The sequence below is a fragment of the Emydura macquarii genome, unplaced genomic scaffold, assembly GCF_026122565.2.
Source record: "Emydura macquarii macquarii isolate MOO-44397 ecotype Brisbane River unplaced genomic scaffold, CSIRO-AGI_Emac_v2 contig_2246, whole genome shotgun sequence".
In the NCBI taxonomy this organism is placed as follows: Eukaryota; Metazoa; Chordata; order Testudines; family Chelidae; genus Emydura; species Emydura macquarii.
The window spans coordinates 3,632,285-3,650,651 of NW_027132383.1; the positions used below are offsets into that span (position 1 = coordinate 3,632,285).

Consider the following 18,367-nt stretch of genomic DNA (forward strand, 5'->3'; position numbering starts at 1 on the left):
GCTGCAGCTCTAGGAGTCGCAGCTAAGGGCTCAGGGCCCTTGACCTCAACCCTGGGCCATAGTCAGTTACGCAAACTACTCTGCGTAGTCTACTACTCTAGTCGACGACTCTGCGTAGTTTGCGTAACTCCCGTTGACTACCGCCGAATCGCGCGGTCAGTGTGAACCAGCCCTGAGAGATGTAGGTATTGCTGTTTCCTCCCCCTGCCCTGCGGTGATGGAGAGCTAAACTTCTTGACTAGCTTCCCCTTTCTTTTGCTGTGGGAATGCAAGTCCCACTGTAGCAAAGCCTCTGCCATCAGGGCTTCTATGCTCTGTCTCCATCTCCGTCTCTCCAGGCCTTGCCAAAGTCCCTGGGGAAGCTGACCAAACTGACCAATTTGAATGTGGACCGGAACCGGCTGATAGCACTTCCCTCTGAGATTGGGGGTTGTGCCAGTCTGAATGTGCTGTCCCTGCGTGACAACCGCCTGGCGCTTCTGCCTCCCGAACTTGCCAACACAACAGAGCTGCATGTGCTGGATGTGGCAGGGAACAGGTGAGTGGTAAGCGGCTCCTGGGCAGAGGTGTCCAGGTTCAGGTATGCCCATTATGGAAACCACATGGGAGGGAGGAGAACGGAGGGTGTGTGAGCTCTGTGGTGCTCTGGAGGGACACAGAATATGGTGCCATGTGCAAGACCACAGAAGAGTTCAGAGGGCAGCTCTGGTTGGGTGCTGTTCCTGTTCCCCATCCTAGAGCCCTGCTCCCTGACTGATCCAGCAGCCACCTGGTTCTGGCTTTTGAAGAGCTGGGACAAGAATGCTGAGCTCTTGTCCCCTCCTGTTTTTTCTAGCTGATGTCTGCTCCAGCTTCCACTGTTTTTTCATTCCTTGTATCCACAGAATTTTGCCATTACTCTCTCCTTCCAAGTGTCTCATTTAGGCTCTCAGCATTCATGGAGTGCAATGTGCCCGTTACAGAACACCACTTAGTCTCATTAGGCCAAGAGTGGGTCTGTTTGGCTGGCCACCCTTTCATGATGCCAATCTCTCTGGGTGTGGGGGCTTCTCTCTGTCCAGACTGGCATAGTATCCTGAGTTGCTGCCTGGGCAGGCAGGTTCTCAGCCAGACCTCCCTTCCTGGTGTAGTAGTCCTACGGGCTTGTGGGTATTGCTAATCAGAGCCTATGGGAAGAGGCACTTCTCTGCTTCTACTTGATATTCTGCTTTCTGTACACCTGAGGGTGGCAGTAGCCTTTTTAGCCATAGCATTGCACTCAGAGCTCATGCTGGGAAAATGATCTATTATGACCCCATAATCCTTCTCGGAGTCGCTGCTTTCCAAGATGGTCTCCCATCTTTTAGGTATAACCTGCATTCTTGACTCTTGGGTGTATTAGCTTGCATTTGGCTCCATTAAAATGTGGGTTTTTTTAGATTATGACCATTTAACCAAGTGATTCAGATCACTCAGTCATCTGTATTACTTCTTATTTACTACCTGACCAATCTTTGTCTCATCTGCAAACTTTACCAGTAAAGGTTTTGTGTCTTCATCTCTATCATTGATAAAAATATTCAATACCATTGGACCAAGAACCGATCCCTGGGAGGACCCTGGTAGAAATTGCTCCACTCATTGATGTCTCCCTATTAGTAACCATATTTGGAGATCTGTTAGCCAGTTTTTAATCAATCTAACATGTGTCCTGTTAGTTCCATATAGTGCAAATTCTTTAATCAAAATGTAGTGTGGTATTAAGTCAAATGCCTTGGCAAAATCCAAGTATATCGTATCAATGCAGTTTTTTCTATCAATCAGACCTATAATCCTGTGCCTCCCCCCTATACTTGTTTGGCAAAGATCAACTTTCCATGAAGCCATGCTGACTGTCATTAATTCTTTCTCGATGGAGCCCCAAATTAACTGTTCGACTATTTTACATAGGTTCAACGTCAAACTTACTGGTCTCTAGTTCTCTGAGTCAACCCTTTTACCCTTTTTAAATGTTGAAACTACAGTCTAATCCTCTAGAGCTTTCCAAAATGGGTTGATTTTTAACCTTTGTGATTGAGAACTCCTTAACTAGTTCCCAAGACTCTTGGGTGTAAGTTGATTTGAAAATGTTTAATTTTAGCAGATGCAGCTTCCCACCTATCTTTGTTCCAGACTGTAAACTTTGTACCCCACACAATATCACATGGGAGAGAGTCCTTCTGCTTCATTCCAAATACAAAACAGAGAGAGCTATTGAATAGTTTTGCCTTTCTGCATTACTTTACAATTTGCATCTAGCAAGGTCCTATAACTGACCTATGCATTTAAAATTCTTACTGTCTTTAACCCAACTAGCCATTGATTCCTTTAGCTTCCCTTATCAGTCACCTCCTTTTTTTAAAACTTGTAATTTATATTCATTGCTGTTTACTTCTCCTTTTTTCCATTCCTTATATATAATTTTTTGTTTTGTTTTATCACTGCTTCTACATCTCTTTTTAACCAGGATGGCTTCTTGTCCTCCGTAATTTTTTTTTTTTTTTTTTTTTTTTTTTAAATATCTTTAAAATTGTGGTTTTTAGAACATGGAATAGCATGTTCTTGAACAATTCCCAGTTTTTGTTAACTCTTCCCACTTAAATTCCCAATTAGTTATGCCAATAATTGCTTTAAGCTTTGGAAAATTGGCCCTTTTAAAGATCCAAATGTACATATTACTGCTTGATACCATATTCTGTTAGAGTAATGTAAATGTAACCATGTCATTGAAGGTGGTCCTGGAGGCCAAATTTAGGCTGTTAGATAAGTGATTGAAGTCCAGGGCCTCCATGGTATCATTCTCTGAAATTATTCCAGTTCCACACGCAGGACCAGTTAGACAGGGCTGGCACATAAAATTAAAAAGTCGTAGAGCAGTTTTTAAACTAAGGGCTGGGGGAAAGCCAACAGGGGGTGGAGGAGCATGTGGTTCGGACAGAGATATCCCTTAGGGGAGGATGTATTAATGGAGATTCTCAATATTCTAGTAAGGAAGAGAGGATGGAAGATGATAAAATACAGGTAGGATATGATGAGAACCAGTCAAATGGAAGAGTCCCATTCAATTACATCACATAATGGCAGACAGCTAAAAAGTGACCATTTTTTAAAGTGCTTGTATACAAATGCTAAATGTCTAAATACTAAGGTGGGTGAACTTGAGTGCCTCATATTAAATGCAGATATTGATTTAAGAGAAACTTGGTGGAATGAAGATAATCAGTGGGGGACGGTAATACCAGGATACAAAATGTATCGAAAGGACAGAATAGGTCATACTGGTGAGAGAGTGAAAGAAAGCATAGAGTCAAAAGTGTAGAGTCAAATGAAATAAAAATCTTAAATGAACCAAACTGTGCCATAGAATCTTTAAGGATAGTAATTCCATGCCTGAATAATAATAATATAACAGTAGGGGGATACTATTCACCAGGATGGTGATAGTGACTATGAAATGCTCAGGGACATTAGAGAGGCCATAAAAATAAAAAATAATAATAATAATAATAATGGGGGATTTCAACTATCCCCATATTAACTGGTACATGTTACTTCAGGATGGGATGCAGAGATAGTTTCTTGACACTTTAAATGGCTGCTTCTTGGAGCAGCTAGTCCTGGAACCCACAAGAGGAGAGGCAATTCTTGATTTAGTCCTAGGTGGAGCACAGAATCTGGTCCAAGAGGTGACTATAGCTGAACTGCTTGATAATAGTAACCATAACACAATAAAATGTAACATCCCTGGGTGGGGGGAGACACCAAAGCAACCCACCAGGGTAGCATTAATTTCAGAAAAGGAAATTAAACAAAAACGAGGAAGTTAGTTAAACAAATTGAAAGGTACAGTGCCAAAAGTGAAATCGCAGCAAGCTGCATGGAAACTTTTTAAAGACACCATAATAGAGGCTTGTTGTACGGCCGTCTGATCCGGCCGGGTTGCTGTGGCCCTTCCTTGGGTCCAGACTCTGGGGGAGGCTACAGCGCCTTCCTAAATGGGGAACAGTTAGCTCTCTTGTGCAGGTCTTCGCCCTGGCCCTTGTGCAGGTCTTCGCCCTGGCCCTTGGGCAGGGCAGGCAGTCCTGTGGTCCTAAGCATCCAATCCCACGTGGGGTGAGGCCCGTGTCAGTCTGTTGCCTCGGGCCCGTCGGCCGGGTGAGGCAAGCAAGCCGTCTAGTGGCCCAGCCCCTGGCCGGGCGGGCAAGCACACAGTCTATTGCCCCGGCCCTTAGGCCGGGCAGGGCAGGTAGTGGATTCGCTATCGGTAGCGGCTGGGAAGGGTACGCTCTCCCAGGGTGGCTAGGTAAGGGGGAAGGGGGACGCAAGCCCACCTGTCTCCACTGCGTCCCAGCCCAGGGCCCTAGCAGTGGCAAAGGCATTTTCACTGAGTTGGCGGGATTCCCGCTGCAACACACTGACGGGGTCTGGCCCGTGTCTCAGCCACTGACTCTAGCTGTCCCTGGGCCACTTCCTCCCCATATCCCCAGGTACCTGTAACCTCCAGGTCTCAGGGGTCCTCAGCCCGCGGCAGGCCCAGCAGTCCCTCCTCGTCCACTGGCGGCAAGGCGGGGAGCTCCTCAGCGGGGGGCAGCTCCTCTAGGCCACAGGGTTCCTGGGGTGCTTCGGCATTGGGCAGCTCTTCCAGGTCCCGTCCAGCCTCAGGGGGTATTCCCCATCCGGGTTGCTCGGGGTGTTCAGTCCAGTCACTTGGGGTCAGGTAGCCTGGTCCAGCCACTGGGGCCTGGAGGCCCTACCCAGTCTCTGGGCCCTGAAGCAGGATCAGGGAATGGTTGGGGTCTCTGCTCTGGGAGGCAAGCGTCCCTGGTATCGGCTCAGTGCCAATCTAGCCTAGGCCTCAGCTGGCGGGGCAGCATATCTGCCTCTGATGGCAGTCTCCTCTGTACTGAGCTCCTGGGCCTGTCTTTTATACTGCCCCTTCCTGTAGAGACTCCGCCCCGCTGTTGCTGATTGGGCTGGCCGGACGGTCCTATCACTGCCCGGCCTTTCGGTTGCCGGGCAGATTGGCCTGCTGGCCCTATCACAGCCTGGCCCTTCTGTTGCTGGGCAGACTTGCCTGCTGGCTCTGTTTCGGTCCAGCCGGGTCGCTGTGGCCCTTCCTCGGGTCTAGACTCCGGGGGAGGCCACAGTGCCTTCCTACAAGGCTCAATTTAAATGTATACCCCAAATTTAAAAACATAGTAAGAAGACCAAAAGAGTGCTACTGTGGCTAAGCAACCAAGTAAAAGAAGCAGTTAGAGGCAAAAGACATCCTTTAAAAAGTGCAAGTTAAATCCTATTGAGGAAAATAAAAAGGAACATAAACTTGGGCAAATGAAATATAAAAATATAATTAGGAAGGCCAAAAAAGAATTTGAAGAACAGCTAGTCAGACTCAAAAAGTAACAGCAAAAATGTTTTTAAGTGCATCAGAAGCAGGAAGCCTGCTAAACAACCAGTGGGGTCACTGGACCATCGATCTTCTAAAGCAGCACTGAAGAATGATAAGGCTATTGCGGAGAAACTAAATGAATTCTTTGCATTGGTCTTCACAGCTGAGGATGTGAGGGAGATTCTCAAACCTGAGCCATTCTTTTTAGGTGACAAATCTGAGGAACTGTCCCAGATTGAGGTGTCATTAGAGGAGGTTTTGGAACAAATTGATAAATTAAACAGTAATAAGGTTACCAAGACCAGATGGTATCCACCCAAGAGTTCTGAAGGAACTCAAATGTGAAATTGCAGAACTAACTGTGGTGTGTAACTTATTATTTAAATCAGCTTCTGTACCAGATGACAGAAGGATAGCTAATGTGACACCAGTTTTTTTAAAAAAGCTCCAGAGGCGGTCCTGGCAATTATAAGCTGGTAAGCCTAACTTCAGTACCAGGCACATTGGTTGAAACTACAGTAAAGAACAGAATTATCAAAAAACACAGATGAACACGATTTTTAGGGGAAAAAGTCAACATGGATTTTGTAAAGGGAAATCATGCCTTACCAGTCTACTAGAATTCTTTGAGGGGGTCAACAAGCATGTGGGCAAGGGTGATCCAGTGGATATAGTGTACTTAGATTTCCAGAAACCTTTTGACAAGGCCTCTCACCAAAGGCTTTTAAGCAAAGTAAGCTGTTGATCAGTGATTGGTTAAAAGATAGGAAACAAGTGAGTTTTCAGAATGGAGAGAGGTAAATAGTGGTGTTCTTCAGGAGTCTGTATTGGAACCAGTAGTTTTCAACATATTAATAAATGATCTGGAAAAAGGGGTAAACAGTGAGGTGGCAAAATTTGCAGATACATAACTACTCAAGATAGTTAAGTCCAAAGCAGACTATGAAGAGTTACAAAGGAATCTCACAGAACTGGGTGACTGGGCAACAAAATGGCAGATGAAATTCAGTGTTGATAAATGCATAGTAATGCACAATGGAAAACATCATCTCAATTATATATATGAAATGATGCAGTCTAAATTAGCTGTTACCACTCAAGAAAAAGATCTTGAAGTCATTGTGGATATTTCTCTGAAAACATCCACTCAATGTGCAGCGGCAGTCAAAAAAGCTAACCATCTTGGGAATCATTAGGAAAGGAACAGATAAGACAGAAAATATAATATTGCCTCTTTATAAATCCATGGTGTGCCCACATCTTGAATATTGCATGCAGATCTGGTTGCCTCATTTCAAAACAGATATACTGGAATTGCAAAAAGTACAGAGAAGGGCAACAAAAATGTTTAGAGGTATGAAACAGCTTCCATATGAAGAGATATTATTAAGAGTGGGACTTTTCAACTTGGAAAAGAGGCAACTAAGGGGGGATATGATAGAGGTCTATAAAATCATTACACATCAGACTGGTGTGGAGAAAGTAAATATGGAAGAGTTATTTACTCCTCATCACACAAGAACTAGGGGTCATCCAACGAAAGTAGTAGGTAGCAGGTTTAAAATGAACAAAAGGAAGTATTTCTTCACACAACACAGAAGTCAGTGCCAGGGGATGCTGTCAAGGCCAAGACTATAACAGGGTTAAAAAAAGAACTAGATAAGTTCATGGAGATAGGTCCATCAGTTGCTATTAGCCAGGATAGGCAGGATGCAAAACCATGCTCTGAATTATCTCTAGCCTCTGTTTGCCAGAAACTGGGAATGGGTGACGGGATGGATCACTTGATGATTACCTGTTCTGTTCATTCCCTCTGAAGCACCTGGCGTGGGCCACTGCTGGAAGACAGATCACTGGGCTAGATGGACCATTGGTCTGACCTATTATGGCCTTTCTTATGGTCTTATGATCCCTCTCTGTTGCTCCTGGTGCTATTGTAATACACACAATGAGAACAAGTGACAGTAACCATAGAGTCTCTGCAGGCTGGGGATCAGAGTGGAATTTCTGCTGTCTGCTTTCTGGTTTTACAAAAAAATCCTGCACCTTCAAAGGGATTTGGTGGGTAGCGGAGGTTTGAGATGCTACTTTTCCCTCCTCTGTTAGAGCAGCCCATTGTCGTGTTGCACTATAACCTACTGGCACTGCCTGCCTGCAATCCTGCAGTGGGAGAAGCACGGGCCTTGGACTGGTTAGACCCTCTACCTGCCAAGATTTCTTAGGAACTTGATTGTCCTGGGGCAGTGTCTCCTTTTCTGTAGTGCAGCTCCTTTCCGTTTTCCAAACAAATTCCACATGCAGATTAGGAGGGAGCCCTGGAGTGGTTTGAATACAAGTACCCCTCCTTTATCCACCATCATAGCGCTGATGGTGTGGTGATGGAAGGCTGTGAGAGGACAGTTATGGTGCAGAACAGAGCTGTGTGGAGTCCCTGTGACTAGAGAAATTCAGCACTGGGGTGAGATGCCCTGCCTTAGGGTTGGCTTCATCCTGTCCTGACACAAGTAGAATAATTCAGGGGCCCCGTGACGTTTCCTGCTAGGTAAGGGAGTCTGATCAGCCATATTTCTCATGCAGGCTGCAGAACTTGCCCTTTGCTCTGACAAATCTCAACCTGAAGGCCCTGTGGCTGGCAGAGAACCAGTCCCAGCCCATGCTGAAATTCCAGACAGAAGATGACGAGAAGACGGGCGAAAAGGTTCTCACCTGTTACCTGCTGCCCCAGCAGCCCTCTCCCAGTCTAGGTAAGAGGCCCCCTGTGAGTGCTTCCCCATGGTACCCTTACCTTCTCTGGAGAGAACAGGGAGACAGGCCTATGGAGAAGGACTGTCCTCTCCCTTCTCTCTCAGCTGTGAGGCTGAGATCCTATTGGTGCCCTCTCCCCCATGGTGTCTCTCTTCTCCCATGTCTCTTCCCAACCCTGGGACTATTCTTTGGTAATGTGATTATTGTGATTGAAGTAAAAGACCAGGGCTCCCAGCCGGTGATGTAGGAACTCCCCAAGTTGGAGAATGTTAAAGCTGTGAAATTGTCTCTCTAGCAGGTGACCTCAGATCCCTGTACTAATCATCCCCTTTTACTGCTGCTGGAGAGGCTGGTCAGACTGCAGGGTTTGCTTCTGCTCAGCGTGTAGAAGCATCACAGCTTCTGTCTCTTCCCCTTCCCCCCCCAGCACTAGGGATCTTGTGTGAGGGGCGCAGGAGCCTTCACGGCCCCGGTAGAGGTTGCCAAGTGTCATGTGACCCTGGCAGGGACCTTTGAAAGAGCTGACAGGATCCTGGCAGCCCTCTCGTCCTAAGGCCTCTGCTGTTTGATGGCTGTAGGGGTCTCTCTGATAGAGATGGCCTTGTCGGTGGGAAGTGCATGTCTGACCTGGGCCCCAAATCCTCATCACCCTGGAGACAGCTCACCCTTTATCTCCTTTCTCTGCAGAGAATCTCCTGCAGAACAGTGTGGATGAGAGTTGGACAGACACAAACTTGAACCGGGTCAGTGTGATCCAGTTTTTGGATGAGCCCAAAGCTGATGATGATGAGGAGGCTGGAGCTGAGAAGAGGGTAAGGGAAACAGGTGTGGTGGGTTGTCCAGGGCCTTGCCAACTTCCTAGGAAAATGTGGGCATGAGCTCTGGACCCTTCTGCAGAGGCAAGGGGCAGTGTGTCTGTCCAGAGCTACCTCTCTCCCCCCAAGGGTTATGATATGAGCTGCATATCCCCCTGCCCTTGGGGCTCTTGGTTGCCAAAGGGGACACACCATCCCGGGTTCAGGGAAGCTAGTCTCCTCTGCTGAATCATCCATCCCAGAGACATGTGCCGCATGAGGGCTGGCAGGGATAAGAACAGAAGGTGCCAGTAAGGGGCCTTATGCAGGTTTGCATTGTAGACACTTTTCCCATTAAGAATGGAGCTGTGGCCATTAACTCACTTTACAAAAGGTTCACCAAATGGCCATCTCATGGTGATGGTTTTCAGTCACTGGAATCCCAGTGCACTGCCCCCAGTTCTCAGCCTCCTGATCTGGACAGACAGTCCCTGTGACTTGGGACCAGATGGAAACTAGTGCACTGGAGGGAAATAGCTACATATCGGTCACTCAGCTTTTACAGCCTAGGTGATGTCTCAGAGCCACAGAAACGTGGCAGGTTATTTTACTCCAACTCTAGTGTGATGGACCATGGGCTACAACAACCAGCAAACCTGTCTGTGATGCTAGAGCATCCAACAGAACATCTCCTCTTTCCAGATGGAGAGCCACTGGACTGGAATCTAGCCCCTTGTAATAAAAAGGGTTTAGAGCAAGTCCAGGTGCTGTGCCTGCTCTGGGAGTCCCTAAGGCCCTCAGCCGTGTCAGTGTTTGTGCTTTTCTACCACCATGTTCCTGTTTTTTGACATGCTGTTCTCTTGCCTGTTGCTGTGAGACAGATCCACTGAACAAGAGGCATTGGCACTACTGAAACACAAGAGACATAGCGTGCACTAAAGAACATCAGAGAGATTACAGGGAATCTACCTCCATTCTCCCCTGAGTGCTCCTGCTCACCATAGCACAGAATAGGAGGGCTGAAGTAGAGAATTCAGCCCAGTGACAGTGAGGTCGGGCCCAGTTGGTGTAGGGGCCAGCTCTGGGTTTGGCACTCTCTGTTGACGAAGCATGAGGATGGGCTGATGCTCATTCTGTAGGTCTGGAGTCTTTGGGCTCTGTGCCTTGGCTCATCTGCTCTGTTGCTCTTTCTCTGGCAGGGCCTGCAGCGCAGAGCAACTCCTCACCCTAGTGAGCTGAAGGTCATGAAGAAGGTGATTGAAGTCCGGCGCAATGAGGTATATTCTGCAAAGCCCGATGTGGACCTGGATTCTCCCAACTCAGAGGTGAGTGTTCCCTGCACAAGGAGCAGAACCAGGCCAAATAACTGCAGAGCTCTCTTGCAGCATTCTAGCTTTCATTGCAGCAGCTGAGCATGAAGTGCCCCTTGCAGAAATAAGAGCCAGTAGCATGGGAGCTCTGAAATGGGGGCTTTGTTTGACTGATAGTTGTGGGGAGCGGTGCAGCATTTCCTGAGGTAGGGAGCAGTGTCTGTGGGTGTGGCCAAAGCAGTTAATTGTTAGGAGGGACTGGAATGAAGAGCACGTGGGAGTCTGGTGCACTCACGTAGTGTGGGACTCGCATGCATGGGGGCAGCAAGAGAGGGACAAGGAAAAGTGGGCATCAAAACTGGCACCATTGGCATAGTATGAAGAGGGCAAAAGGAAGTCAGCTTGCATGCGGGCTGGGCTGAGGCAGAGCGGGGCAAAGTGATGTATTGTTAGGGCAGTGTTGGGCACAAGACTGGGCATCAGGGAACTCGGGCGTTCCCCATGGCTCTGACACTGAGTTGCTTGCTCTGTGACCTTCGTTGAATCACTGCCCTTCTTGGTCATTCTGTCTGTGTGCCTGGGAAGGAGCTGTAGTAATGTGCTGCTTTCCCTTCACTCCGTGCAGAGTGTCCCAGTCATACCATGGGCATCCCCAAATGTTGCAATACACTCTTCTGCAGCTACTGACAGCTGAGTTCCCTACTGAAGTCTCGCCTCCTAGGTGTAACACTGGTGACAGCACTTTGTGCTGATAGGTACCAGGCTGGCTGTGCCACAGGGGGGCTGGGATGGAGTGAGCTAGGGATAGCAGGGATGAGGCCAGGCAGCCCACTGAAACAGTTGGGATCCTGCTGTGCCAAGGTCTGCACCACTCAATGCTGGTCCTATTCCTTTCTGTGTGCCCCGGTTCTCACCACCTATCCCACTCCCGCAGGAGAAGAGGCTGAGTGCCATGTCCAATCGCAGTGAGGACTCGCATGTCTCCAACAGTACTGTCTCTGCCAACTTCAGAGAGGAGGAGGAGGGGGGAGTGGGAGACAGGCTGAATGGGCAAGTGCCTGAAACACAGGAGCTGGAGAATGAGGCGAAGCCTGGAGCTGAGGAAGAGCAGGCGGTGGAGGCGATGGTCAGTCAAGAGGAGGAGCTGGAAATGGAGTACAATGAGGTAGGAGCTGCAGTGTGGTCGTGGTGTGGAGGATCCTGATGAGGCCTGTCTGGAGATCAACCAGAGGCAGAGCAGTAGGGAGATGGCTCTAGGCGTGGAAGGGAATGTGAGCTGGGATAGAACCTGAATGTTTGCAGAGGGTGTGAGGGCAGGAGAGAGCTGTACACAGTAGGCGCCAAGACGGGCCATGGAAGTCTGGTGTGGGTGGAAGGTCAGGGGCATAGGAGTGAGCAGAATCTGGGTGGGCAGACAGGGCTTCGGGAGCTGGGTGTAGTGGAAGCTGGGCTGGGTGTTGCTCCTGGACATGCCCTGAATAGTGTCAGAGGAGCAGTCCTGGTCTGTCTTTCCTGCCTGTGTCTGACACCCAGCCCTGACTAGGTTGGCGGTTGCAGATCAGCAGCTGTCAGTGCTTTGTCCCCAGGCCCAGCTGTTGTCTGAGGCTCGCAGCCATTCATGGGTCTTTGTCATTATAGCCTACAGTGCATTTTGCTGAGGACACCCTGATCCAGAGCGATGATGAGGATGAAGACCGGCCATTCCCGGTGGAGAAGCAGCGGCTGATCCGCAAGGACACACCGCACTATAAGAAACACTTTAAGATCACCAAGCTACCCAAGCCAGAGGTGGTGGTGGCACTTCTGCAGGGGTTGAACAGTGACAGGGTCCCTGAGGAGGAGGAGGAGCTGGGGGGCTGCAATAACAATGCAGAGCCTGAGGAGCAGGAGGAGGCCTGGGATGAGGACGAGATTAAGAACGGAGCCTTGTCCACACAGCCGTCAGTTAAGGTAGGGCCGTGGGGGGTGCTGGGAACTTCCTGCTGTTCTTTGGGCTGCCTTTCTGCCCATCCACATGATGGGGTGCAGAGGGTGGATATCCAGAGCCCCTAGATGGCTGTGCTTTGAGCTACAGCCCCCATGGTGCTGAAGAGAAAATAGGAGAGGAGAGACTTCAGGAGACCCTGGGCTCGTCCTGGGGTCAGTGCTGCTGCTTTGTAGCCTTGTCAGGCTGCCAGCTTCCCAGACTTTCCTCCCTATGTCCCATCCAAAGTGTGTGTCTCACCCATTGCTGCATGATGATGTGTTCCATGCTGAGACCGTCATCCTCGTCCCCAAGCCTGAGACAGATTTTCTTCTCCCAGCCCCTGAGTGACACTGGGTGCTGTTTCTCTTCTGCACTGGGGTGAGCGCACTCTGTGAGTAGATCTGACATACTTGGTCTGGGTGCCTGTTGCATGGAGCAGGCAGTGGCTGCGGAGTAGCACACTGCTGTCCCTTGTCCTGAGGAGCAGTGGCTGCTCATGAGTTTTCAGCATCGGGATGCGTTCCAATGACACATGTACTGGGAGAATTGTACTCATTGCACACAGCAGGCCCAGTGCTGCTGAGAGTGCACTGCCCTACCACATGCCATGGGAATCAGGCCAGGGAGCACCACCCCGCTCATGTTTGCCCCACCAGTGGTTGGAGAGGTGGGAGGGTATCTGCACAGCTCTGAATGGAGCTAACACACTTGGGGAGGCACTTACAGGAACATTTGTCTAGAGAAAGGTGTTCATGGGTTATCATGGAGATGTGGTAGTGAGGGATTAAGAGGGCAGTGCGGGATGATCTGTGGTGTCAGCAGAAGTGGGTTTGGAGTTGTTGGCTAGGTTGGGGGCATATCAAGCTGGGGAGAGAATCAGGTTTATGATGTGGTGAAGTCTCCATTGTGGAATTGCCCCACAGATCCCAGCTCTTGGATCTGTGCCCTGGAGCCAGTATAAGGTGCTGGGGAAAGTTGATGGTCCTAATCAGGCTTGGGGCCTCTGTCTCTGTCTAGATGGCGAGACCCCCGACCAAAGTGATTTCAGGACAAGCAAGGCAGGATGTCATGCACTTAGCGTCTTTTCTTGATGTTGGTGCCTTCCTGTTTGCCTGCCCTGATACCTGCTCACCAGCACGCAGGCTCCTTGCCATTGGCCTTGCCATTGGCAATTGAAAACAGGAGGTGATGCTGCTGTCTCAGGAGTGCACAGGGCTGGCTCAGGCCCTCTCTGCCTCCAAGTTCAGCTGTTACCTGGGAAATGGCATGGACCAAAAGGCTTCTTCCAGCCTGGCACCATGGTCTTAGGTTTTGCCTACAGGAGCGGATCCTAACGAGGATCGTGCGGGCGCTGATGCCATAGCTTCTGTGTCTCTCCATGGTAAAGTCTGTGTTGCTGACGGTTGCAAGGCCTCTACTTGGAGCTCAGACCTGCCCTTCTCAAGTGATTTGGTCAGGTACCTTTTCCAGGAGGCAGATTTGCAGGGCTCACCCCTTCTCTGCAGGAGAGGGAATGTGGAGTGCTGTGTCCCTGAGGAACCGCAGGTTAGCTGCATGTGACTGTTGAACAGGCTGAAAGGAGGCAGAGCAGTGTGGAGGGGGGAGTGAATCATGACCTAGAGTTTCTGGTATGACAAGTGGCACCCTAGGGAAATTCTGAGGGGTCTCCTACTAGAGGTCTCCTGTGTACTTGTGATGGACTTGGGAACAGGAAACTTGTGACCTCTGGCAGGGGGGCTGCTACACTGGAGCCTCTTCTCCGGGAGGGTGCCATGGGGAGACTGTAAGGTAGCCTCTGTCCCCTGTGTGCAGCAGCTGGGGGGTGCTAGAGGGCCCTTCTCTCCTTTCTCCTGTATCATTCAATCCTTCATTCTTCCTTGATGGGACACACAAGGGGTAAAAATGGAGAGCAGCGTTCAGCTTGTGAGTTTGGAGTTCAGATCCTGAGCGTGCCGAGCACAAGCAATGTGGTCCCGGAGCTTGGTTTTCTGTGAGTCTGTCCTAACAGTGGTGGCATTCTCAGTACTCCGACCACATGGGAGGTGGCCCTCTTTGGTGCTGTGTGTGGTAGATGAATGTTATGAGTGGAGTGGTAGAGGAGATCTGTCCCCGTGCTGTGTGGCAAGGCCTGTCTCTGAGCAGTGTGCAGTCGGGTGGTGGTGGTGGTGGTGATGGTGATGGTAATGGTGGTGGGTTTGGTTTTTGCTCCACTAATCCGCATGCCTCTTTGCTGGTTCCTGTCCTAACAGGGGGTGTCGTTTGATCAAGCCAATAATCTGCTGATTGAGCCTGCTCGCATTGAGGAGGAAGAGGTCTGTACCACTCCTGCTGTTCTCTCTCTGCCAAGAATCATCCCACCTGCTTGATTTGCTTCCCGGTCTGGCCATTGTTGTAGGGGGAATTCTGCTCTGTCTGGGGCGAGTGGCTTCTGGACCTGACATATAACAAATGCACAATGATTGTTTCTTCCCCTCCTTTCCCCTCCTTCCCATAACTGAGAGGAAAATGGCTGCTGCAGATCTGGGGTGAGGTGGGAGAAATTTAGGAAGCCAGTGTGGGTTGAGAGTTCAGTCCCTGCTTGCATTGCACTTAGGAAGGGGGAGCCAGTCAGATGCGTGGGGAGCAGGAGTTTAATGAACACCCCTTTTGTGAAGGGGGCTTTAAGGCAACAGAGGCCGCAGGAATCTGTTGAAGGTGGTGTCTGAGCCCAAGGACCTAGAACTGCTGCTTGTAACCTTAGAGAGGCCGTAATTCAGGAGCTTTTGCTGTGCAGTGGGAGTGAGGGTTGGAGCAAGTGTCTCTTAGCCCAAGTGACTGTGTAGTGCAGTGACTCATTCTTCAGGGCAGCATAAGGGACGCTCCTGAAAGCCCTAAGGAAATGTTCTCTTTTCTCCTGTTCTCTCCCCCCACCCCCAGCAGGACTTTGATGTTTCAAGGGAGGTTCTGAAAGCAGCTGTAGGAGTCACTTTGCAGCAGTTGACAGCAGAGGGATATTTTCTCTGCCTTCCAAGCTCACTGGAATTTTCCAGACCTCCCTCTGTGCCACAGGTCAAGCTTCTGCCTCTTGCTACATGGCTCACTCTGTCCATTAACTTTCTGATTGTTAACAAGCTCTGAGTGGGCTTGTCCTGTTCCTTGAGTCAAGGGGAGAGTCACCCTCTCACTGCCACTCTGCCATGGAGCCAGCTCCTCATCTTGGGAGGAGGTTTCTCCCTGATTTTCCGGGTGACACACGCAGCCTCTCCTGCAGGCTTGTCTCCTGCCATTGGCCCTATTGCTCCATTCCCACTCAGCTGGCAGTTCAGTCGCTGGGAACTGGCAGAGTACAGAAATGAGACGGATGCCACCTGTGCTATTGACAGCCAGGCCCTGCTGTCCGTAGTGAACGCTCGCACCAAGGGTGCTTCAGCTATAACAATAATATCTAGATCTTACACAGCACGTGCTGTGCTGAGCCCCTGGCAGCTTGGTGCTGTATCAGTCCTGGCATTGTCACTGGCCTAATAGTGTCTCCTTGAACTTCTCTCCCTGCTCCCTCCCTGTGCTTGATGTCAAGGGCTCTCTTGTTTGGCACAGGAGCAGAGTGAAGGGAAATTTGTTCTTTCTATGGAAATGTTGGAGATTTCTTGGCTATGGGCAGGATGCAGGTTTGGTGTCCTCTGGTTCTGAGGAGTTCTCCTCCCTCAGTGTGTCCCATGGATGTTCTGGCTGTCTTCATGGAGTCTGGCATGTTGAAGGACATTCACATCAGATGAAGAAGCTCTGACAACCCATCTCTCCCTGTCACTCAGGGTACATTTATACTGCGATAAAAGACCCATAGCTGGGGCTGGCCCGGGTCAGCTGACTTGGGTTCTCAGGGCTCGGTGTGTGGGGCTTTAAAATTGCAGTGTAGATGTTCGGGCTCAGGCTGGAGCCTGGGCTCTGGAACCCCCCAGTAGGCAGGAGTGTCCTAGAGCCTGGGTTCTAGCCTGAGCGTGAACGTGTACATGGCAGTTTTATAGCCCTGCAGCCGGAACCCTGCGAGCCTCCATCAGCTGAGCCATGCCAGCTGCGAGTCTTTGATTGCAATGCAGACATACCCCCACTGGTGAGTAAGGCTTGGGTGCCCCCCTCATCTGGCTTGAGGCCCTGGCACACCCATGCCTGGAGTTGGCAGTACTGCCAGCCAGAAAACCTAAGCTTCTTACTAGTGAATGGAGCTGCGGGAACCGGGATCACTAAAGAAATGAGCCACAGAGGCTGTTCGGATTGCAGTCGGAGGCTGAAGGCTTTGAGAGTGGCATGAGGCACTGAATGGCAGGACGTGCCCACAAGGTATTGCCTCTGTCTCAGGGTGAGACTGCTGGAGCAGGGAGTGACCCCACTGTTTAGCAGGTGTTCTTGGGCCAGGTCTTCTCTTGGCACCAGTGATGGGTGTGTGCTCTGACCTGAAGGACACTGTGCAGGGATGTCTCCCTGGCTCAGGGACTCTGCCCTGGGGGCTGAAGTGAACTCATGTGCAGTGAAGAAGCCCCATATAAAGGCATGACTCTGAAGGGGAGGGAGATGGATTTCTATGTAATACCCCAGGGACTACATTTTTCTCTGGCTGGCACAGAATCCCAGAAGCCTCCACAGCCAGCAGTTGGGTCTGTCCTCCATTGTTCAGCACACAAACCACTTCATTCCAGATGGATCCTTCAGTCTCATTTGGTTTGTTGTCTCCCCAAATCCTCCCGGTGTTGGGCCCAGGGCAGGATTGGTCCCTACATCGTATTCTACGGGACTGTGTCCAGGCCAATTTTAATGGCTCATATAAAGGAGCTCTTGCGCTTCCCCTTCTATGTGAGAGTCTGCTAGTGATGTGTTCTGCCCGGGTGAGATGCTTCCCCAGTGCTGGGGCCCCTTCCCCTTCTCCCTCCATCTCCATCAAGAAGACAAAGCCCTTTTGTGATCCATCTTGCTGCCAGACCAGGAGGCTTTCCGTGCTATTGAGCCTGAATATCCCTTTGCTCTGCTCGTCCCATTGCTCCTGTTTTCATGCCAGCTTGTTCCAGGTTTAGAGCTTCCTTTCCCTCCTTGGTGTTTGTCCCATTTATGTGGCTGTGTACAGAGGAGTGCCTTGCTGCCTCCAGGAGTGTCCTGAGGACCTGGCACATGTTAGTTTCTGGAGGCAACATACGGTCACTCCAGGCTCAGGGCTGTCTTCTCCATGCAAGCTTTCCTTGCCCTCTTCGTTCCTTCTGTGGCTTGTGCTTACACTGGACATGCATAACTGATGCAAGTGCCTGTAGCCTGGCTGGATGTAGTGTGGGGCCTGGCTATTTCCAGGAGTTTGTGAAGGTCACTGGGGGTACTGTGCAGGGTAGTCAGTGGCTGGGTGGAAGAGCGGGTTGGGGTCCTGAGCTGCTCCCTTCCCCCTCTGCAACTAGTTGTCTTGAGATGTTTCCCCTGCTTGTGAGGTCCCATCTGTTCTCTGCCCCGTATAAAGAGAGCAGCACCGTGCATGGGGGAGGGGCAGTGTAACATCCTGAGGATGAGAAGCCTTTGTTCAGACCAAGTGGTTGATGATGGCTATAGCTGATGTCGGTGAGACTCCCCTTCAGCCAACAGTTGTGCATAAACAGAGACGTTGCGGTGCTCCAACAGGAAACAGTGGTTTCATGTTAACAGGTGCTGCAATCCTCCAGTGAATGACTCTCCGCTCTAACACCTGCCTCTGGAAAGCCAGAAAAAGCAAAACCAAATTTGGACATGAGCCCCACGTGCTTGGGGTGCTGCCTTGTGGGGCATCAGCCTTGGCTCTGCTGGAACTGCCAGTGGGAGTGAATGCCAGAAAGGGAAGCTTTTGGCCACCTCTCCTGGCACGTTCCGCCCCAGGTGCCTAGAGCAGGAGCCTCCCAGTGGGTGAATGAGAGCAGCTCCCAGTGCAGCCAGGGCCTTAAGTATCCTGTCTAGCATCTGAGCAGGAGCCACCTGGGGCAATGATCCAGGGGATGAACAGCTGTATTCTGTCCCAGCTGGTGCTCCCAGGTGGGTGTGTGGGCAACTTCAGTCACAGCCTAGTGCAGTAATCAAGCCACCAGGTAACAGAACTGGCTGAGCACTGTGATGCCTTCACCAGGGACCTGTGGCAGCCACAGGGAAGTCCAAGAACAACAGG

General features: G+C 50.2%; 1 protein-coding gene across 23 annotated transcripts in view; it reads left to right on the plus strand.

The window, feature by feature from the left end:
* Window positions 1-18,367, plus strand: part of SCRIB (scribble planar cell polarity protein) — a 216,294-nt gene that overhangs the window by 52,260 nt on the left and 145,667 nt on the right. For 22 of the 23 annotated variants that reach the window (XR_010922039.1, XM_067560190.1, XM_067560200.1 and 19 more), the window contains exons 10-16: window positions 339-538; window positions 7,985-8,151; window positions 8,840-8,964; window positions 10,146-10,271; window positions 11,191-11,421; window positions 11,895-12,206; window positions 14,472-14,534. Coding sequence is in view for 22 of the 23 variants with exons in the window: in XM_067560190.1 (XP_067416291.1) it covers window positions 339-538; window positions 7,985-8,151; window positions 8,840-8,964; window positions 10,146-10,271; window positions 11,191-11,421; window positions 11,895-12,206; window positions 14,472-14,534 (1,224 nt within the window). In the remaining variant the exon portion in view is untranslated. The remainder of the gene's footprint in view (window positions 1-338; window positions 539-7,984; window positions 8,152-8,839; window positions 8,965-10,145; window positions 10,272-11,190; window positions 11,422-11,894; window positions 12,207-14,471; window positions 14,535-18,367) is intronic. The other variant, XM_067560194.1, reaches the window with a different exon arrangement.